We start from the raw sequence: 19,849 nt of genomic DNA, 5'->3' as shown, positions 1-19,849 counted from the left end.
TACCACTATAATATCCTCCCCTATTTTTTCCAAATAAAGAAACGTGCAAGCTACTTTATGATATCAATTAATTTTTTTAATAACTCAACATAGCATTTTTGTCAAACACTTGGCACACATACTACAATATATAGAAAAATCTAAAACTTCTTATTTGCTAATTAAATATTGATTTTTGCCATGTAAATGTGCTCATACAATTGTTTAACATGCTACAACAAATATCAGTCTCGTATTCAACAACTACAATGCAAATGTATTAAAATTTGACAGAAGAAACCTAGAATTAGTTGTTGTAGTATTTTTGCAGATGTAGTTGGCAGCCTTCCAAACCCTCAAATCAGCAAGAATAAACAATAAACTTGTTGCAAATAATGTTCACACACTATAGAAAATTCACTATTCATCTGCATTGTAGCAAAACACTATTCATCTGTACTATAGCAAAACACTATATGAAACCCAGTATGTTTGGAAACACTGTTAATCCTCCTGACTGTGTCTTTCAACAACGAAAAGAATGCTAGCAAAGAGGGATTCCATCCTCCAAGCCCGATAAACAAATATCCAGCAACATAACATTAATCTTCATCCAAGCATACTAAAAAGAAGCTCTTCCATTTCTTTTATAGTGTTCTCACAAGAGCTCAGTCCTTCGTTTTCTCAATGTGGGATAAAACATAACTCCCTTTATGTAACTTATTTCTCCAATGTGTTATAAAATAAAAGGGACTCTTTTAATTTAAATATTTCCCACAAACTATAGTCTATGCATTAATAAAGTTAAATATTTAAATTTAACTTTATAAAATAGCTTTATTAATGCATAACAAATCTTATCAATGATAAACAAGTCTTCTTGTCGATTTTAAACAATTACCATCGACATACTGCTGCCACTAGATGTCCAACCATGTCCAAGATGACTTACTATAAATAGTAAGTATGCCCAAAGTTGCCTCAAAACCCCTCAGAAAGACCTGCAACTCAAACTATCTAGGCCAAATGGCCTCTAAGTCCCTTTAATGTCCTGGTTAACCTACGAGATTGTGGGGAAATAGGCTAACGACAACATCATGCTATGAATGCTAAAAAGGGGACATTACATTGACGTAGTTTGTATCCATGCAAGTACACCATAAAATGAGAGATTCAAATATCAAAACATGAATGCAAATGAAGATGCAAGCTGATCTAAATGATGACAATGCAAGAAAGGAAATCTAATCTATGAAAGGAAATAACAATGCAATATTAATCTATGAATACAAATATGACTCTAAGATAATATGGGAATGCAAGGATGAAACCTCATGATGGAATCTGTGGATGCAAGAGAGAATTAGACAAGAAGAGAGAGGTTTCAATGAAGCTCCAATGTCCAAACCCTAAGGCTCAAACTCCTCCAAAATCACTCTCTAAACTCATAGCATAACAATACTATAGCAATGAACTATTTTCTCTATATCTATCTCTATATCTTTATCTCTATATTTCTATATTTTTCTCTTTATATCTTTCTATATCAAAATGAGAAGGATAGGGCTCCTTATAAAGGAAAATGTAGAGCTAGTAGGCTTCTCACAACCAATAGAGTTTGATCCATGTGAGACAAAATTCCACCAATGATAAAAGAGGAATATTTGAGAAGAAAGTGGAAAGAGGAAAAAGAGGAATCCCACTTAGAAATATGTGCATTTAAGTGTAGAGGGAAAAAAAAAATTATTTATTTAATTTATTTCCTTTTTCAATTTGGATTTTATTAAATTAAAAGAGAGCAAGTTCTTTTGATTAAATAGGAAATATTTAATTAATTTTAAAAAGGGATTTTTCTCTAAATTAATTAAATGTGGATTAATTATTTAATTAAAATAGAGGTTTTATTTTAATTAAATAAAACTTAAGATAAAATGATCAAACCTCAAGAAATGTTGAAATAATTGAATTAATTACAATTTGATCAAAGAAACTAATTTGATTTGATTTAATAAAATATTGCAAACCATTAATGGGGGGCCATAGTCTAGGCAACCATTTTAGGGTGCATACAGTTCTACCCACTATCAATCTAAAAGTGTGGTATAACCACTATGTTTTCATTGTAATCTTTTATCTTCAACCACATCTTTAGCCCTCAAAATAGCATCTTTGAGAAAACTACAAGAACAAAATAAAAATGACATAAAGTAGACAACTTTGATTAAAAGAAATTACATTCAACGAAAAAAAACAAAAATTGTAGAACTATAAAAGTATTAAAATTTGAAATAAGTGAACCAACCTCTCACTCAAATTTACAGGAGTATGTGTCCTGTACCTCTTTCTTTCCATTGTACAACTAGTCACAAAATTCATAAAATAAGGACTTGCTGCAACATTGAAGGGGATGTTGTTAAAGTATAAAAAATCAACACATTTAATGTCAACTCATTCACGTACATCATTGTTCAATTCTACCCTTCAATGATGGTTGTGCTCTAGGTGTGTTTCTATACACAAAACAATCATCAAGAGAATGTTTATGTGGTCTACTAGAACCCGTGGAAGTGGAAGCCAAGTGTATGGTTGGTGCGCTGATTCGTGGGCCATGAATAGAGTTTGATATGCCCTCAACTATTACTTCTTCATCAAGGGTGATTGGGATACCTAGTCACAACCTACGTCATTTCATAATGATCATTATTTTAGCACAATCCAAACTAATAATCATGATTAGGAAATAATAAACAATTCTTGAAAAGAAGACATACCGTGTGATTCAAAAATGGTTGCCCGCCTCATGACCACTTTTGCCATTTACCTTAGCAACATTTTATCTTTTTGGGCGATGAGCAACACATTCATCTCTCTCTAATTCCCTCATGGTCTCCTCACAAATCCTTGTGTCATGCTTTTTGGTCCTTGCAAGGTGGTACTTCAAACAAGATATGCCTCCATGAATTTTTTTCTTGTGTTTAATGCATATCACACTATTACACTTGGTTCCTTAAAAGGCATATTTACATGCCTTCTCTCTAGCCCCTATAGGGCATATTTACAAATCCAAAAGAACATGCACCTACAAGGCCATTGGCATATGTTGCAATTGTTTGATTTGTATGAGAATCTATATTCAACATTTAAAGAAAAATCAACCTACACATACAAAATACAAATTGAAATCATAAATTTAGAAATTTAATAAACATATTTAGGAAAGAATTGAATTACATTAAAACTTTAAATAAGTTTAAACACAAATTGCAACTTAAAAGAAAAGAAAAGAAAAAATGAGTTAGGTAATGAAATTATTGAAAAATCTATGAAAAAAAAATGCAGGGGGGGATTGCTTTAAAATAGTGTTAGATATTATTCATTACACTCTAAAACGTGTAAGAGAACATTGCAAATGGTATTATTTTTAACTAAAATGAAAAAAGGAATTTGAAAACTTACTTTTCAATTTGGATTTATTTGAAAAATCTCTTCGAATCCACTTGCAATCGATCTACAAGGATGCTAATGTCTGTCTATCCACCAAAACCACCCTCCTCTCCTCCACAGACTGCAAATCACAAAGTAAAACATAAAAGGGAAAGTCATCGAGCATCCTAGTTTCACTTGTGCCACCCATGAGAACTTCTCAAGTTAGCATGAGAAGTTTCAGATTTCTTGTTGAGATTTTGTAGAGTTCTTGGCAACAACTTCTTACAAGAAAACCTCAAGTTTTCTCATTTTCCAAAACTTCTCATGAGAAGCCAAATTCTTTGGCACTTCTTGGCGAGATTTTGATTCATGATATATATTTTATACGTGAATAAGATTTTTTTGTAGCTCTATTGTGTTTCTAGTTTATTTTATTTTATTATATTACTTGTACTATCTTTTGCATGTTGCATTATATTGTGAAAACTCAATGGAATTTAGATATCATAAAAAATTTAGAACAAGTATATTTGTTGCAGAGAAAATTAGTGTCTTGGCAGGGTTAAAACTAGCAGAAGTTCTTACATGGGCCATGAGGTGTAAAGGCAACAAGTATTGACCAAAAATTAGAAATTACTAGGAATCTACATCAAGCCTATGCTATTAGTAGACCCTGAGGGCTTGATGAATACACCAAAGTTGTTATCATTGTATGAAGTCATTTGATTCTGGTGCAACCATGCTTTGGCTAGAAGATACAAATAAAATCTATTTTAATTAGAAAATTGGCATTTAGTTTAGATTTAGTTGATTCTCCCAACCTTTGTGATTTTCTTCATGCATTGCAATTTTCACTTATCAAAAAACAAAAAAAAAAAAAACAAACAAACAAAAAGAAAAAAAAACTTCAAAACCCACATTTTAAAATTAAATTAAAAAAAACTTACAAAAATCAAACTTAGCAAAAAAGTCATATATGGGTATATCATCACACAGATAACAAGGACATCGTTATTTCAAATATTAACTCAATGAATTTCATATGATAACTAGACCATAACTTATGTCCTCATTATCCATTTTGGGGTTTATCATTACATCAAATCCAAATTAGAATCAATAAATACAGTGTTAATATCCAATCAATGAAGATGAATTGTAGAGCTAATCAAGCAACAACAAGAACATATTTATAGAAGATACTTAATTGTGATTATTATTCAATAAGAAAAACTATCTCTGGACATCCTCAATAAAGTTTGATAATATATTCCTTGTACTGAATTAAGGCAAAGATCACACATTGTTGAAGGACAATATACATTTGTTATATTATAAATGACACATGTATATAATGATAGGATAGATGGCACTAAGTATAGGGTATCCATAAGGCTTGTGAAGAGATGAGGCCTAATGAGGTCAGGAACATAATGACTTTAAGGATTGTTCTAGAACAACCATAAAGGTAGCTAGAACCCAAGAGGCTCTTACCTAAGAAGCGAAATAATCCAAGTACATTCTCTTCCAAAGGATTAGGAGCGAAGTGAGAATGTAAGAGGTAGTCATGAGTAGCCAAGATGAGATAGAGAATTTCTCATAGTAACTTCTCTTGGACTTGGTGTAGAAAGGCCTCCCTTCCTCTTACCCTTATTGTGTACTCACAAGCCACCAATTTCAGATAGAGAGTTTCACATAAAAAATTCTCTTGGACTAGGTGTAAAAATAGCTCAAGGCAAGGCCTCCCTTCCTCTTACCCTTATTATGTGAAAGAATTAGGTACTCTTAATTTTCCCTTCTTCTTTTATGTATGTTTTGTACAAAATCTTCTAACTCATGTATAGGTTCAGCCATTGACAATTATTATAAAGAAAGACAATAATTGGTAAGGGAGAATAAGATGTTACATAAATCAATTACCAAGATAATCCAAAGAAAACCTTAGTTAGGGTGGTCACAACTACCACTTACAAAACATTTAATGTCATCCAATGAAATGATTACAAATCTTTGAATACATTTCCTTTTCAAGGGTGAACCAATGAGAACAATGTTTGAAGTAATATAACAAATGCCTTCCACATATCCACTTGTGAATGAGTTAGGTTGGATGAACTTGGACATGATTTGGAACTCCTTGACTAGTTAAAGCTGATTCACTGCCACCTTAGATATCTCTTGACACTCTAACATTATTTTTGTTTGGTTGATTCTTTTAAAACTATTAGCAAAGCAATTTCCCATCCACACATTAGATTGAGAAAAAAATATTTTTGCATATAAATATTTAATTCCTATAAAAAAAATTAATATTTATCATAATATGCAAAAATAGTGTATGGATGAAATTAAATTTCATAGATTAATTATGATTATGATGTGCCAATTTTATTAGACACAATCTTTAGAAGGTGGATGAAAGTAAAAAATGACAAAGGGAGAAGTTGAAAGATGTAATAGTAATTCCGAAATAGGAATGTTTGGTAATAAGAAGTTAAGCAATTATCCAACTTATCAATCTTGTAATTTCTTTAAAGGGGAATTTTTTACTGTAAAAGGGGTTCTCTCATTTTTTGGGAAAAGAAAGAGTTATGCAACCAATTTTTAGTCTTTCATTGAAATGAATACTTTTCAAATGTATTTTTCTTTTTCATGAATTTAATTATTTTAATGTTTAGTATCCTATTAAAAGGAAGTGATGTGCACAACACTATTATGAAAAATATTGATAAATTGCACTTTATCAATATTTACAAAATATGTATTTGAAGATTTGTGGATAAATTGAGAGATTATGTACTATCAATATTTACATACAATCTCATTGATAAGTATTATTTCATTTTCTTGATTATTAATTGACTTTGTGTTATTGATAAATGTTTATATCTATATTGGTTACAAGCATTTATTTTCTAGAAGAGTAGGGATTATTTAAACACAAATCAAAATTTGAGGGAGTTGTCCCTTTTGAAGCAGAGGAAAAACATTCTTTTCATTACATTTTAACACAAGTCGTAAGCATTTGTCACTTACATTGGATAGATCTATTAAAGAAAAAAAAATAACATATTCATTTACTAACATATATTGGCAACTCTACTTGGGAATAAAAATGCATTTGATTTTCACAAATTTAGAGGTAAATCGCCAAGATGGAGGTTGGCGGCTCTATTCAAGATAAATAGGAGGAGGTGTTTTAGAGATGCAAAGAATTTCCAAAAGATTGGATTCCCACTATATATATATGCATAGAGGTAACCAGTCATTTTGCTTTGACTGGTTATGCACTCTTTTGCTGGTACAATAGACTCCAGCTCCGAGCTCCATGATCTCCAGCAGCTGCAAGAAAAACATGAAACAACTAATGTTAGATCCCAAAGGATCTAAGCAATAATTTCCTATCTCTACAACTACACATACTCTATCTGTTGATGCAGTTCACTACGAAAGAAAAGAAGTTGGAAGAAATAAAGGTTATTTTGTGAGTATCACGAGCCCGTGCTCAAACCTCACTGAGTAAGATGCTACAAAATTATAGCAATAAATAATGGTTAACATCACAGATTACAAGAGTGTATCTATTACAGGAAAGCATAAGAGATCATTAAGGGAAAATACTTCAAGCTATGCTAAGAGTTAAGGAATATTTATTGAAATGGAAGTATGCTACAGGAAAAAGTTATCACAAAGCCTCAAGATGCAAATGTATGAGAGGAGGTATTACTAAAAGTTTTCTACGAGATAACTATTGCAGTTAAGATGAAGCTTTTAAAAAATTGGAGTTGTAAATTAACATCAAAATATATCTCAACTTCAATTTTAAACATCTGCAATTATGACTTTAAAGGAGAATTTGTTTCAAACCAATAAGATGGACTGTTGGTAGTAAAAAATGCATTATCAGCAAAAGCATTTTTGGATTATGGAATAAATTCAAACGAAATGATAAACACAATATCATTGTATTGTTATAAGCATGAGAAATTGGGAATTATTTGATGATAATAAATGCACAGATTCGGGTTTCTAACAATCTATGGTTTCTTCTTAAACAAAATGCCACTTCAACTTGTGCAAATTTGAAGAACTTGGAACCAAAGCAATCAGTTCTACATGAATTATAGATTTGCAATTATCATTCAATGATCAATTCATTTGCCACCGGATTCATATGTTGGTCTTAATTCAAAATAGAATGTGAAGATAAAGAAAAAAAATAGCACAACAAATATATATTACAGTCATGTGTTCATTAGTAGTGCAAGTGACAGCAACAATAGAAAAATGTTACTAAACTATTGCTCCAGAAATATGTTAATGAAGAACATTTTACTATTAACCCAAGAATGGACTACACTTTTGGGTCACCAAGAGATTGTAAACTAAATGAAATGTTTTCCTTGGAACAAGGATATTTGCAAATGTGACTATGGTTCATTGAGAGAGCAGTACTTGCTGTATGGAGTCATCATGCTAAAAAGAGCAGTGAGAGTAGTGTTTTATCTATGAGAACAAATAATGTAAGTCAAGTTCTCTACATGGAAGTCGCACAGCTGGGTGTAACATTAGATTGAAAGTTGGTACCTAGATCCAAAAGGTGAAGTCGTAGATTATTATCAAGATATGTGAACAAATATGGCCACAAAACCCCAGCGCTATAAGTTTCAAAGACGAGTTTTCCTGCAACTAGAAAACTTTCAACAGTATATTTCAGCATCCGAAATGGAAATGGAGTTAAAAGGCTTGCAACGCTTCTACTCAATGGATTCAAAGATATAGCAATGGCACTTTATCAAAGGCTTGTAAAAAATAGCAAGAATGGTGAATATGAAAATGAAGGCTATGCAAATGCTTATATCTAATTAAGGAAACACCATTCAGAATTTGTAAGAAAATAGTTGATTTAAAACCCATACCAGCATTTCATGGCTTGCTAAGGCATTTTTTTTTTATGAAAAATCCTTCCAAAATTACATGGCGACATATAATGAAATCCCATTTGCGTTTTATTATCCGCGGGCTTCAGTTTGGGATTTTTATCCCTTTGATTAATTTTTGCATCAATGTTTTATTGTAAAAGGGGGTATTTCCTAATGAAGGAAATGGTGTTATATTTTGCATAAATGATAGACAAAATAATATTAAAGTGATACATTGTTATCATTAATATTATTTTTGTTTGTTTAAAATGCAAAATATAAAAGAATAACAGAGGTGTGAGTTTTGTTTTGCATTAATGTTTTGTTGTAAAAGAGAAATAATTAAATGATAAAGTTATAAATCATTTAATAACTTCTCTTCATGGTTTAAGAGAAAAAAAATCAGTCATCTTTCTCCCATTATGGTCTTTAATTTTTTGCAGACATTGTGAATCCTTCTAGGAGAGAATATAGGCTTTGGGGTCAAATTTGACTTTGCCTTGGTAGTTGAAGGAGATTTATTGGTTGTTGGAGTGTTTTTAGGGCAGTTATCAGTGAGTCATTGGGTTCTTTATGAGATAATGGAGTTTTCCCAGGGGTAGGACTTCATTATGAAAGTGATTAAGTCCTCTTTTTGGGGCTATCATTCTGCATATGACCCAAGGAGTTGGGCATTGTACTTAATGAGTTTTTTCTAACTCATTTGGGAGTTTTGATTTTATAAGGAGTTTTGGAAACTCATTTTGAGGATCCTAAGCTTTATTGCAGAATCTATAATTCATCTTTTGGAGATATAATACAAATGATAGCAGTGTGATGAGGTTATTTTATGTTAAGTGTTGAAGCCTTCTTTCTTTCTGCAAGTCCTGTGTGCATTTTATGAGTGATTTGAGAGAATAATTGAGAATTTTCCTTATTCCTTGTTTTTTCTATCTCATTCCAGCACCTGTTTGTAGAAAAGTAAGTTTATTTGCAGGTTATGATACGTGTTTATAAGTGAAATTGATTAAAATGATATGTTAGTTTGTCTTTCTTTTGTCGTTTCAGTACTGGAACCTTATCATAAATCATTTCTGCAAGTCTTTATAGGAAGTTGTCTTTTATTTGCATTTCATATAAGTTATATAATCCTCTCTATCATGTGAATTATGTCTTCATAATCACTTTGGTGTATCATCTCCTTTTCTTAGTTTAAGCTTTAAGTTTAAGGTTTACTTCCACTATTCTCTTCCTTTTCCTTGACAATTTTATTAAGCTTTAGAGGTTATCACTAAAAAATCTAATAGGAGCCGGCCTAGAATCCGGAGGTTTCATTTCATTATCCAGTCTCACATAATGAAATGACTCCCATGTTAAGTAAGGGTTACTGAACATTACCAGTTCAGTAGGGTGCAAATCCTGAAACTTAACAATAACATTGATTTATTTCTCTTTATACCATCATTCAAAGAGAACCCAATCATTGAGATCATAGGAGACTTGGTGAAAGAGCTAAAATTTCTAAAATCTTTTAATGGAAAGAGATAGAAAAAGAACAAGTATGTGAGAGAAAAAAATAGTGGAATGGAAGATGAACGAGAAAAGAATTTTGAAGGGAAATCAACTAATATTCAAGAGCAAGAAATGATCCCAAAAATCTTCAGGCTTTTGCATTTTCCTTCTCAACAATACCTTTCGGAGAACCAATGCAACCATTACAAAGATTAAGGTATGACTGAAACCATTGATTCTTCCACTATTTTTTGTGAAAGATAATATGGGGAGAAATAACATTGAGAAAGATGTATTTCTCATTAATTTTATTAAATAAATAGCATATACATGTCCTTTCCATGAAAAGATCTATTTTGTATTTATTTTTCCTCCCATAAATTCCTCAGATAAATGAGACAAGTATTGTACTGAAGTTGCTACATATCCATTTTCAAAATCTGTCTTCATTCTACCACAAGCTAACACAAAAGGAATCGTACTCTGTTCATCTTCAAAATGGTCAAAATTAGCCTTATCTAGTCTTTCCCCCTTTCATTGTAAATAACCATTTCAATTTTGCAATTTTGACTTGCCTTTCCGATGTTTAGTGTGTTTTGCATTCAATAAGGTTGGATCAAGATCTTTTCAATAATCCCTTTTTATTTAATCAACACCATCTCAAGAAGTTTCATAAAATAAAGGCCATCTTTACTCTATATTTCCATACTTTTTTTGTTTTGGTCACAATAATCCTCATGGAGTTTGGTGGACTTTTGGTAAAATGGAGGATTTCAAGTAGATTGCATGATGGCCAACCAAGTGAGTACTGTGGAAATGATGCATTATTTATAGTTGTGACTAGAAAGATTGTGGATGCGAATATTTAGGAAGATACTTATCTCAAATGGCAGAATATGACGTGGATCATAATAATAAATGCATGCAAAATGTTTTGAATGAATGGAGTTGAAAATGCATAGCTGAGCATCATTGCACTAGCAAGAAAATGAAATAAGTTTAATAGATTTCACATTTTGGCATAAACAAAACATGCAAGCTATCAAAGAGTATCTAGATGCAATACAAATGCTTGAACAAGATATCTTCTTTGGAAGTTTATATATTTGGATGCCCAAATTTGTGCCACATTACACAATGACCATTCATTGTAATTTTCATCATTCATTGAATAAATCAGTTCATCGAAGAGATAGGGAGGTAGGGTAACATTGTCCAATGCAAATAAGTACAAAATCAAAGTGATTGCAGTAGAGCTTGGACCTCCATTTACATAGCTATAGTTCTAGAATGATATAAGCATATTCCATATATTTTGAAGGCATTGTGTTTTATTCTTAGCACCAAATGGATGCCAGAGTTGGACACTTACATATCTTGGACTATGAGCTCAAAGTTGGGAGAAATGGCACTATTTTATTTGATTCTTGTATCAACCCACGTGTGAGCGAATCACACAGTCAAAGAATCTCAAGGGGGCAAAACACAAAGGTGTACGGGTAATACAAGAAAATGCAGAATTCCCTAATAATGGCTCAAGGAATGCCCAAAACATCATCAGGCTCAACAAGGATTTCCCAAATCCAGCGACCACCGATTTTGAAGGATACCGACACTTCCATCAAGTCTTCCAACAATCCTTCATATTATAGCATAATAAAATCAAGTTGCAACCCAAATATCCAAATCCTTAGATCATCTAAGGTGATCACTTGGAATATAAACAAACAAATATCAAATATTGCAAAATTGATACAACAATCATGTATCTTCCCTTGAAGTTTGTGATCATTGGCACGTTGCACTCCCTGAGAACTTTGTAAATGGTTCAAGATTTATAATTCTAACCAACTTTCTAATAGTGTGCATATCATCAGATATCTTACAAAGTTCTTAATTTGTCAAAAGGAAGGACCTCCTAATAATGAAATGATCTCAAAGCACAAATGTTTGGTAATTTGTTCTAATACATGCCTTCCCCTCCACTGCTATGCATGTAGTGAATCTTCCAATGTGAAAATCTCGTACGAATGCGTATTTTGATTGAATATGATGAGAGCACGAGATACAGGGATAAGGAAGGCTAGAGCAAAGGGAGTTTATTACCTCAAGGAGCCACCATCATCATTTGTGTGGGATCAAGGCTATAAATGTTTAGCTGTGGTGTATATAGAGGCAAGGGTATGGATGGAGTCATTGATCTTGTTATCTAATGAGGCATCTAGCAACCCTGGGTTGGAGTCTTGATTGCAAAACAAATCTTTCCAAGTTGAGGACATAGGGTAGAAAAAGTTAACGCCCATAAGATGAAATAGTAACAACCAGTGGAGAAGGTGATTGACAGGGTAATTTAGAAACAAGTACAACATGATTTCAAAAATGGTGGCTAGAATAGGCTACTTTGATAGGGTATTTGGTGTCAAATGAATACTATAAAGGCTTTGTAGACAATGGTGAAAAGAATCTTCCAAGAAGAATAAAGGAAATGGTTACCCCTACCATAGAAGATGTTATTGAGTTATAATGTGCCATGATTACATCCACTGCATGAATACATTAGCTAGAAAGGTGGCAAAATAATAGGGCAGAACATGGAACCACCACTCCAAGTCAAGAGCTAAAATCATTTATGTGGAAGTTCTGATAATTTGTATGCTTATGATAGAATTATCAACACTATTAATAGTCTCTTGCTCTTAAAATTTGGAATGTAAAGTACCAGTGACTCTATGGCCCAATGGATAAGGCACTCGACATAATTCTAGAATTCATTAGAAATACCGAAGTTCTTCTAGAAGTCATTAGAAATACCGAAGTTCTTTGCATCCTAGTACAGAATGTAGTCCCCACATAGAGCCAATGTTAGCAAAGCAATTTCCCAAGCACATATTAGATTTTAAAAAATAATTTTGCAAATAGATATTTATTTCCTCAAAACCTTAAATAATATGCAAAAGTGTATGGGTGAAATTAAATTTCATGAATAATACTTCAAAGAATAGATTATGATTTTGATGTGCAAATATTATTACCCACAATCTTCAGAGGGTGTGTGAAAGCGGAAAAGGACAAAGGGGGAAGTTGAAAGAGTTAATAATAATTCTAGAATAGGAATGTTCAGTAATAAGAAGTTGAAGCAGTTATCCAACTTCTTGATCTTGTAATTTCTTTAAAAGGGGAATTTTTTATTGTAAAGGAGGTTCTCTCTTTCTTAGGAAAAGCAAGAGTTTTGTAACCAATTTTCAATCTTTCATTAAAATGAATACTTTTCCAAAGTTTTTGGTTTTTTCATGAATTTACTTATTTTAATGGGTCATGTCCCTTATTTTAATGGGTCATGTCCTATTAAATGGAAGTGATGTGTGTCACTGTTATGGAGAATATTAATAAATTGTGTTTTATCAATATTTGCAAAATATGTATTTGAAGATTTGTGGATACATCGAGAGACTTTCTTGAAGAGGAGGGATTATTTAAACAAAAATCTGAATCTGTGGGAGTTGCCCCTTTTGAAGCAGAGGAAAATCATTCTTTTCCTAATGTTTTCCAAATGTCACAAGCATTTGTCACTTCCATTAGGTAGATCTAATGAAGAAAGCATAGTGACAAATTCGTTTGCTAATAGAAACTTATCCTCTACTAATGGATCATTGTAATGGCTCGATTCAAAAATTGCTTAATTTTGCAAATCTTCATTATTACAAATTCTTTGTTTTTCTTGGAACTCTCTCTTGGATGTCGTGATTTTCTAGTAGTTGAATCCTTTGTATTTCCATTTTTGTTGCATGAGATTTCTTGACATTTCATCTTCATGGTGATCGTCTACACCTTTAACTTTAACCTCCTTAGCTCTGATCTTCTTTAATGAATTTGACATTATCAACCTTAGATTCAAGAAATCAAAGATTGTGATAGCAATTTTCATTTGTAGACTTATTCATCACCTCGTATGATTTGATCTCAAATTTTGTCTTCTCATTCCTCAAACTTGCTTTGAATTTCATCCTCATATGGCAGAAATTTCAAATCGCTTCAAGACTTCATCAAGCATTTTCATTCACATTTTTAAAAGAAAACTCAAAATCCATTCTAAATTTTTGAAATTCCCTTATACACAAATTTACACTTTAGACATACAATTTTTCACATCATCATCTCAACTTACAAGGGTTGAAGGGTAAACTTGACCTAAAGGAGAATTTTGTTGCAGAAAGCCTCTTAAAACCAAGATTTCAGAACTAATATTTAATCATTAGAAAATGTTAAACCCACACCCTAACTTAACAACTCTTGACTCAACTTACCCATTCTTTTTTTATGGTAAATTGATATTGTTGTAGTTGTATTAAACAAGGGAGATGAAAGCTCCTTATATAGAGTGACAAAGATGATGTTTCTAAAAGAAACAATCGTGAACTAATGACAGAAATAGAAACTACCTAATAAACTAATAACTAAGATGACCATTAAAGAAACAGTATAATATTTTAATACCCTACCTTAATGGTCATTGTCTAACTGATGTCTTTTGTTCAAAAATTCTTCAAAACATTTTGTTGCTACTGAGACTGTCTTTGGATTTCCAAAATGTTAATGACCAAGAAGTCAAATTTTGACCATAAAAGAACAGAGAAGGGTGCCCCCTTCTTCACAATGCTTTGCAACAAGAGACAAGAGCAAGGTCATTGGCTCAACCATTGAGATGAGTTTGTCACTAACCCTCCCAAAATCAACAAAACATCTGACAAAAAATCATCACAAAAACATCCAACTCGATGTTGGATAACGAAGCTGCTCTTTGCTGGACAGAGACAATTTTACTAAGAACTAGCACAAATTTGAGGAAAAATCGACAAACCCTCCAAACTTTGCGTGAGTATGATGCTCCAAATAGACTGCAAAAAGATGCTTTTTTTTTGGAAAAAAATTGAAAAAAAATTTTAAACATGGTTTTTGAGACAAAAAATCGATGAAAACCCAGCATGATTTTTTAAGTGAAAAATCAATCAAAACCAAACAATACAAAGCTTTCTTTTTGAGGAAAAATGATAAAACCCAATACATAATTTTTGAAGAAAAAATTATAAACCCACAAAGGAATCCCACACAACTTTGTGAATTACAGAATCATAAAATTTTAAGGGAAAAACTATAGAAACCCATAAGAAATTTTTTAAGGGAAAAAAATATGAAAGCCCATTAGATTTTTTAAAGGGGAAATGTTGTGAAAACTCATCAATTTTTTTAAGGGTGACCAAACACAAGACCTCGCATGGTAAACCAGCACATGCAAGCAACATGAAAGCACATACAATTACATAAAGCGCATACAACTACATACAAGTACATGCAACCCTAAAAAAAATAGACTTTTGCTGCAACCAAGAAACAATGGGATCAAAACCCTTAACCAAGCTTGTGATTTCCAGAAAAAATCCTCGAAGAACCACAAAAGTTTCATAAAATACCTCTAATGATGTTTATTTCTAAAATTTGAAATAACAAAATTCTAGAAAAAAATCTATCTCAAAAGAGGCTCGAATTTTTTTAAAAAAATCCGCCATATTTTATTAAGTCCCAATGACCTACTCAAGTATCATGTTATAGTAAATCGATGTTACTGTAGCTGTATTAAACAAAGGAGATGAAAGCTCCTTATATAGATTTACAAAGACGATGTTTCTAAAGAAACATTTGTGAACTGATGATGGAAATAGAAACTACCTAATAAACTAAAGACTAAGAAAGATGACCAATAAATAAACATTTTAACAATCTAATTTTTTTAAGACCAAGGATACTATGAAACCTAAAAGATGACTAAGCTAAACACAAGGAGACTAAGAAACCTAAAAATTATCGCCAGCCTAAAGATGACTACGCTAAATGCAAAGCTAACAAACAGATTAAAAAAAGGTGTGCGCCCACACACACACACACACATGGGGCCCCATTTGCAAGGACGGGCGCATTTACAACACAACAGTCTGGATAATCTTGTGTACATAATTTAACTGATTGATTGCAACTTCTAAGACCTTATCTCTAGTTGCATATTCCCTCTTTAGTACATTGTTTATGGCACCTTAACTATGCCATATAGCTGGGCTGTGTTCCAGGTTCTTGATATTATTTCTCTGTTTTGGGCAGCAAGCCTCACTTGTTCCCCATGTGTCATTGCTATTTTCTGCTGCAGTCTTGAAGCTGACCTGATTTTGCTCCTATCAGGCCCCTTTTCTATGTACAGTTATCCAACTCTAACACGATATTTACTTTATCAATATAATATATAATATATTTAACTAATTTGAATGCTGTCCCATAAATTGCTATTGGAATCTGGATCACTCGAATAATTACAGTTATGATCTAGAACAAATACAAGAAATTTATGAATTGCTGACAGTAGGACATTTTGATCTCACTGAAACTTGGAGGAGAATATATTAGCTAGCAGCACTTGATCTCAGAATAACAATAAGCTCTATGGTTTGTGCAAGTCTATCTTATTTTTGCTTTAAATAAAAATGGAAAAACCAGGGTCATCTATGGAGAATTTTCAGAGAAATGTAATGACTTGCAGTTGAAATATTCACCTTCACAATGGTATTTGTAGAGAGCTTTCTATAACTCATTTTATTGCATATGGTAAAATACATGTTTGGGAAATCTCCCAGCGATACAAATGCAAAGAATTGAAAAGTTTCTTAATTTGCGTATTCAGTTGTGAAGTTGTGCAACCTTTATATCAAAAGGTATTGTAAACAACACCACTCCTGGAAAAGCTATAACAACTAAATGAAACAGCATTTAAAGAAGCGCTGGCATGTCAACAGTGAACCTTTTATTATGTTTCTTTTGCAGAAACACATTTAGAACTTGAACTCCTCTTTATCATTGTCCAGAAAGCAGCGAAATAGCGATTCTGCAATTGAATATCAAATTACATAAAAACATAAATATCTATAAATACTCAATTTTGCAGCATTTACCTGAGTGTGAATGATAGAAATTAAGTTCAAACCAGTGGAATTTAGCCACAGATTTTCAATGTTAATAACATCTGTGTGAAGATAGATGGCCAACATGGGAATCCTGCAACCATATCATATAGAAAGAAATGCCTAATGACTAGTCTTAAGACTGAACTTACTTGCATCATGGATCTGAAGTTTGCAGTGTAAGTTGTTTCGATAGTTTTCTCTGTCTGTTAAAATCATGCAGGGACTAACATATTAGAAAAATTCATTTTAAAGAACATACCCATAACTACAACTTGATATCTTCAGTAGAAAAAAATTAGAGTATAACCTCCAGCTCAAATCCATAATGAAATGCTATCTTTTTGACATCTTCCAAACTGAGTTCTATAGACATCTCCTGAAAATTTATAAGTACAAGCCAATCAATGAACTATTTAACAGTTGTCACAAAAGAAAAATAAATCATATCATATTGAATGAAAACAGCTCACAATACTTACATCTTCAGGGGCATATACATCTGCAAAATGGTATAAAAGAGGACCAAGGTTTATCCACACCTAAACATGAAGTATATGTTCAATACTCTAATATCAAATAAAGCATAGACATGTACACTGTGTGTACCATATACTGGAACTCAGAGAAAATAAATAATGTGAAATAAATATCATTTGAAAAGAAGTCTTAAAACTTTTCCACTCAAAACCTACTGGAACATGAAATTTTTACTTCAAAGTATATGAAGAACAAACCAAACAGATTGCTTCCACACTGCGCAACAATACCATAGCAACTACAAGTTGACTTTTCTAGGCTGTAGACGTCATAAAAAGTGCATCCCAAAGACATGTCTACTAGGTTATTCTATAGTCCCATAGTTTGGGATGTCATGGGGACTAGGCAAAAGGGATAAAATACCCCTCCATGTCCACATTGTCTGTCTTTTCTGAGATGCATCCAAGGATGTATCATCTGATTAGGGAGATATTTATGCGGATGGGATGGCCTTCCATCCCAAAGATGTCAAGACATCCCATGCTTGTCAAAAATAGAATAATAGAGAAAAAATTAACACAAAATAAAAAACACTAAACATTTTACATCAAACATAATTTAGAAAACAAAATAATATATATTTCACCTTGATCTGATTTGGCAGTGATACGTTAGATAGTTTGGTGAATGAAATTCCAACTATACAAGTGTTCAAGTACAGGGCTGAGGAAGTATCCAAGAAAAGTGTTATAAACTTAAACAAGCATTTTAATAATTTGTTCAAGTGATTCAATCAGTAGAACCCGTCACATCCCCTGCTTGAACCCCTAATTGTGATCTTCCCGTCCTTTTTGCTCCAAGACAAACATGTATCTCATTTTTGTGAAGTCTTTGTGAGAGACAAATTTGCAAAATGTTTGTGGAAGATCCATTACTATAGATGGTTTAGGGATGGATGCCAGACAGATGAATGAACCATATATGCATCCTCATAATATAATTCAGACAAGCCTCTAAGTAAATTTAATGCAGATTATGGAAGTAATGTTTATAAGTGCTACAATGCACTTACAAATACACGTATGATATCCAAGAGACCAAGAGTTTACATGGAAGAGAAAGAGTATATGGAGCTTTATATTGTCATACCAAGGGACGTCACTACAACATGGATGATATCTTATATTCTATTTATTATCCCTGTTACTAGCATGCACACAAATCACATGAGGTGCTTCCTGTTACATAATGTCTCAACAGAAATGAAGATATCGATGAATACAAAAGTATACCTTAAGATTAAGAATGAACATCACTCAACCACAATAACAATCAGTGACAGAAAGTCAGCATAAGATCGATGAAAGTGATCAACCAAAGTCAGGAAATGCCTTCAACTAACACTCTTGTTGATTAAAGACCAGGATACCCAAGTTGTTGATTATAAGATGGATATCGTTAATAAGGAGGCAAGAGGACACCTGATTATTGTGATTAATCATTTCCAAAACAGGTGCATTGACTACTACATACATCTTGAATTTGGATTAAGGTAGCAATTGTTTAAGAAATCAAAAAGGGGTGCAATTACTTATGGAGAAACGTACCTCTAGAAAGGCAACTCCACTAATGCATACATGTAGTGACAAGTTTACTTTAGCAAAAGGCATATTAAGCTTAAGGAAGATATCAATTGGGATTATTGAAAATGGACCAGATATTATTATTTATTCATTGCAGAAAGAATAAGAGATTAGTAAATATATCTGATATTCCACATAAGGAAGAATTTAGATAAGATAAATTTATTAGTATCCAACAAATGACCAACAAGTGGGTCCAAGGGACTACAACAACCAACAAAAGAAAAGCCAACAGTGGGACCACCAAATAGTGTCTAGGGAAAGGAACAAAAAAAACAACAAAGAGAACCAAACTGAGAAACCGAGACGAGAAAAAAAGCTTCCCCACTAGCTGGTTCAAGAAACCAAGGAGAAGTCCAGAATTGAAGGATAGGCTGTTGGAGGGAGGGGACACCAACACAACGTCAAAAACCTCTAAGGGAGGGTGAGGAGGTCACAACTGTAAAGAGATCGTACAAAGACAAACAACCCAGGGGGTCCTGATAGAGGGATCAAGAGGTCGCTTGGTTCTCCGCACCAAAGAAACCACTGTAGAGAATGAGGTGATGAGCTGATCCTCGGGTGGCCCCACATGGAAGCATTGCTGGAAAAAGTAGTCCCAGAGTCTCAGAGCCTCCTGAAGATAGAGTGCGAGGCACCTCTAATCAGTGGAACCAAAGGAGGTGAGAAACTAAGGTTCCTTGAACAAACAATAAAATGTCCCTCTAATCTTATAGTGATTTCACTATACTATTAATGTAACAATAATTAAAGACCCTAATTAATAAACATCATAATATTATAATCTATTAACGAATACAACTATTATACTTTAAAATAAAATAATCATTAATAAACAAATAAATTTCGAATAATAAGTAACCAAGCATTTAAGCAATGACATTATTGTGAGAATGGAAAGGAATGA

The 19,849-nt window shown here is 32.5% G+C and overlaps 1 protein-coding gene across 5 annotated transcripts in view; it reads right to left on the bottom strand.

Annotated features, from left to right (window-relative positions):
- Positions 1–16,427: 16,427 nt before the first annotated feature.
- LOC149538940 (carnosine N-methyltransferase-like) overlaps positions 16,428–19,849 on the bottom strand; it is a 197,141-nt gene continuing 193,719 nt past the window's right edge. For all 5 annotated transcript variants that reach the window (XR_016356144.1, XR_016356143.1, XR_016356142.1 and 2 more), the window contains 4 exons: positions 17,302–17,361; positions 17,130–17,198; positions 16,972–17,025; positions 16,428–16,743 (listed from right to left, as the gene is read on the bottom strand). Coding sequence is in view for 2 of the 5 variants with exons in the window: in XM_089800332.1 (XP_089656458.1) it covers positions 16,666–16,743; positions 16,972–17,025; positions 17,130–17,198; positions 17,302–17,361 (261 nt within the window). In the remaining 3 variants the exon portion in view is untranslated. The remainder of the gene's footprint in view (positions 16,744–16,971; positions 17,026–17,129; positions 17,199–17,301; positions 17,362–19,849) is intronic.

This window comes from Cupressus sempervirens, chromosome 9, assembly GCF_028749045.1.
Source record: "Cupressus sempervirens isolate cs-2001-9-10 chromosome 9, ASM2874904v1, whole genome shotgun sequence".
Taxonomy (NCBI): domain Eukaryota; kingdom Viridiplantae; phylum Streptophyta; class Pinopsida; order Cupressales; family Cupressaceae; genus Cupressus; species Cupressus sempervirens.
Note: the sequence above shows the minus strand (reverse complement) of the source record. Positions and strands in the feature narration are given on the sequence as shown.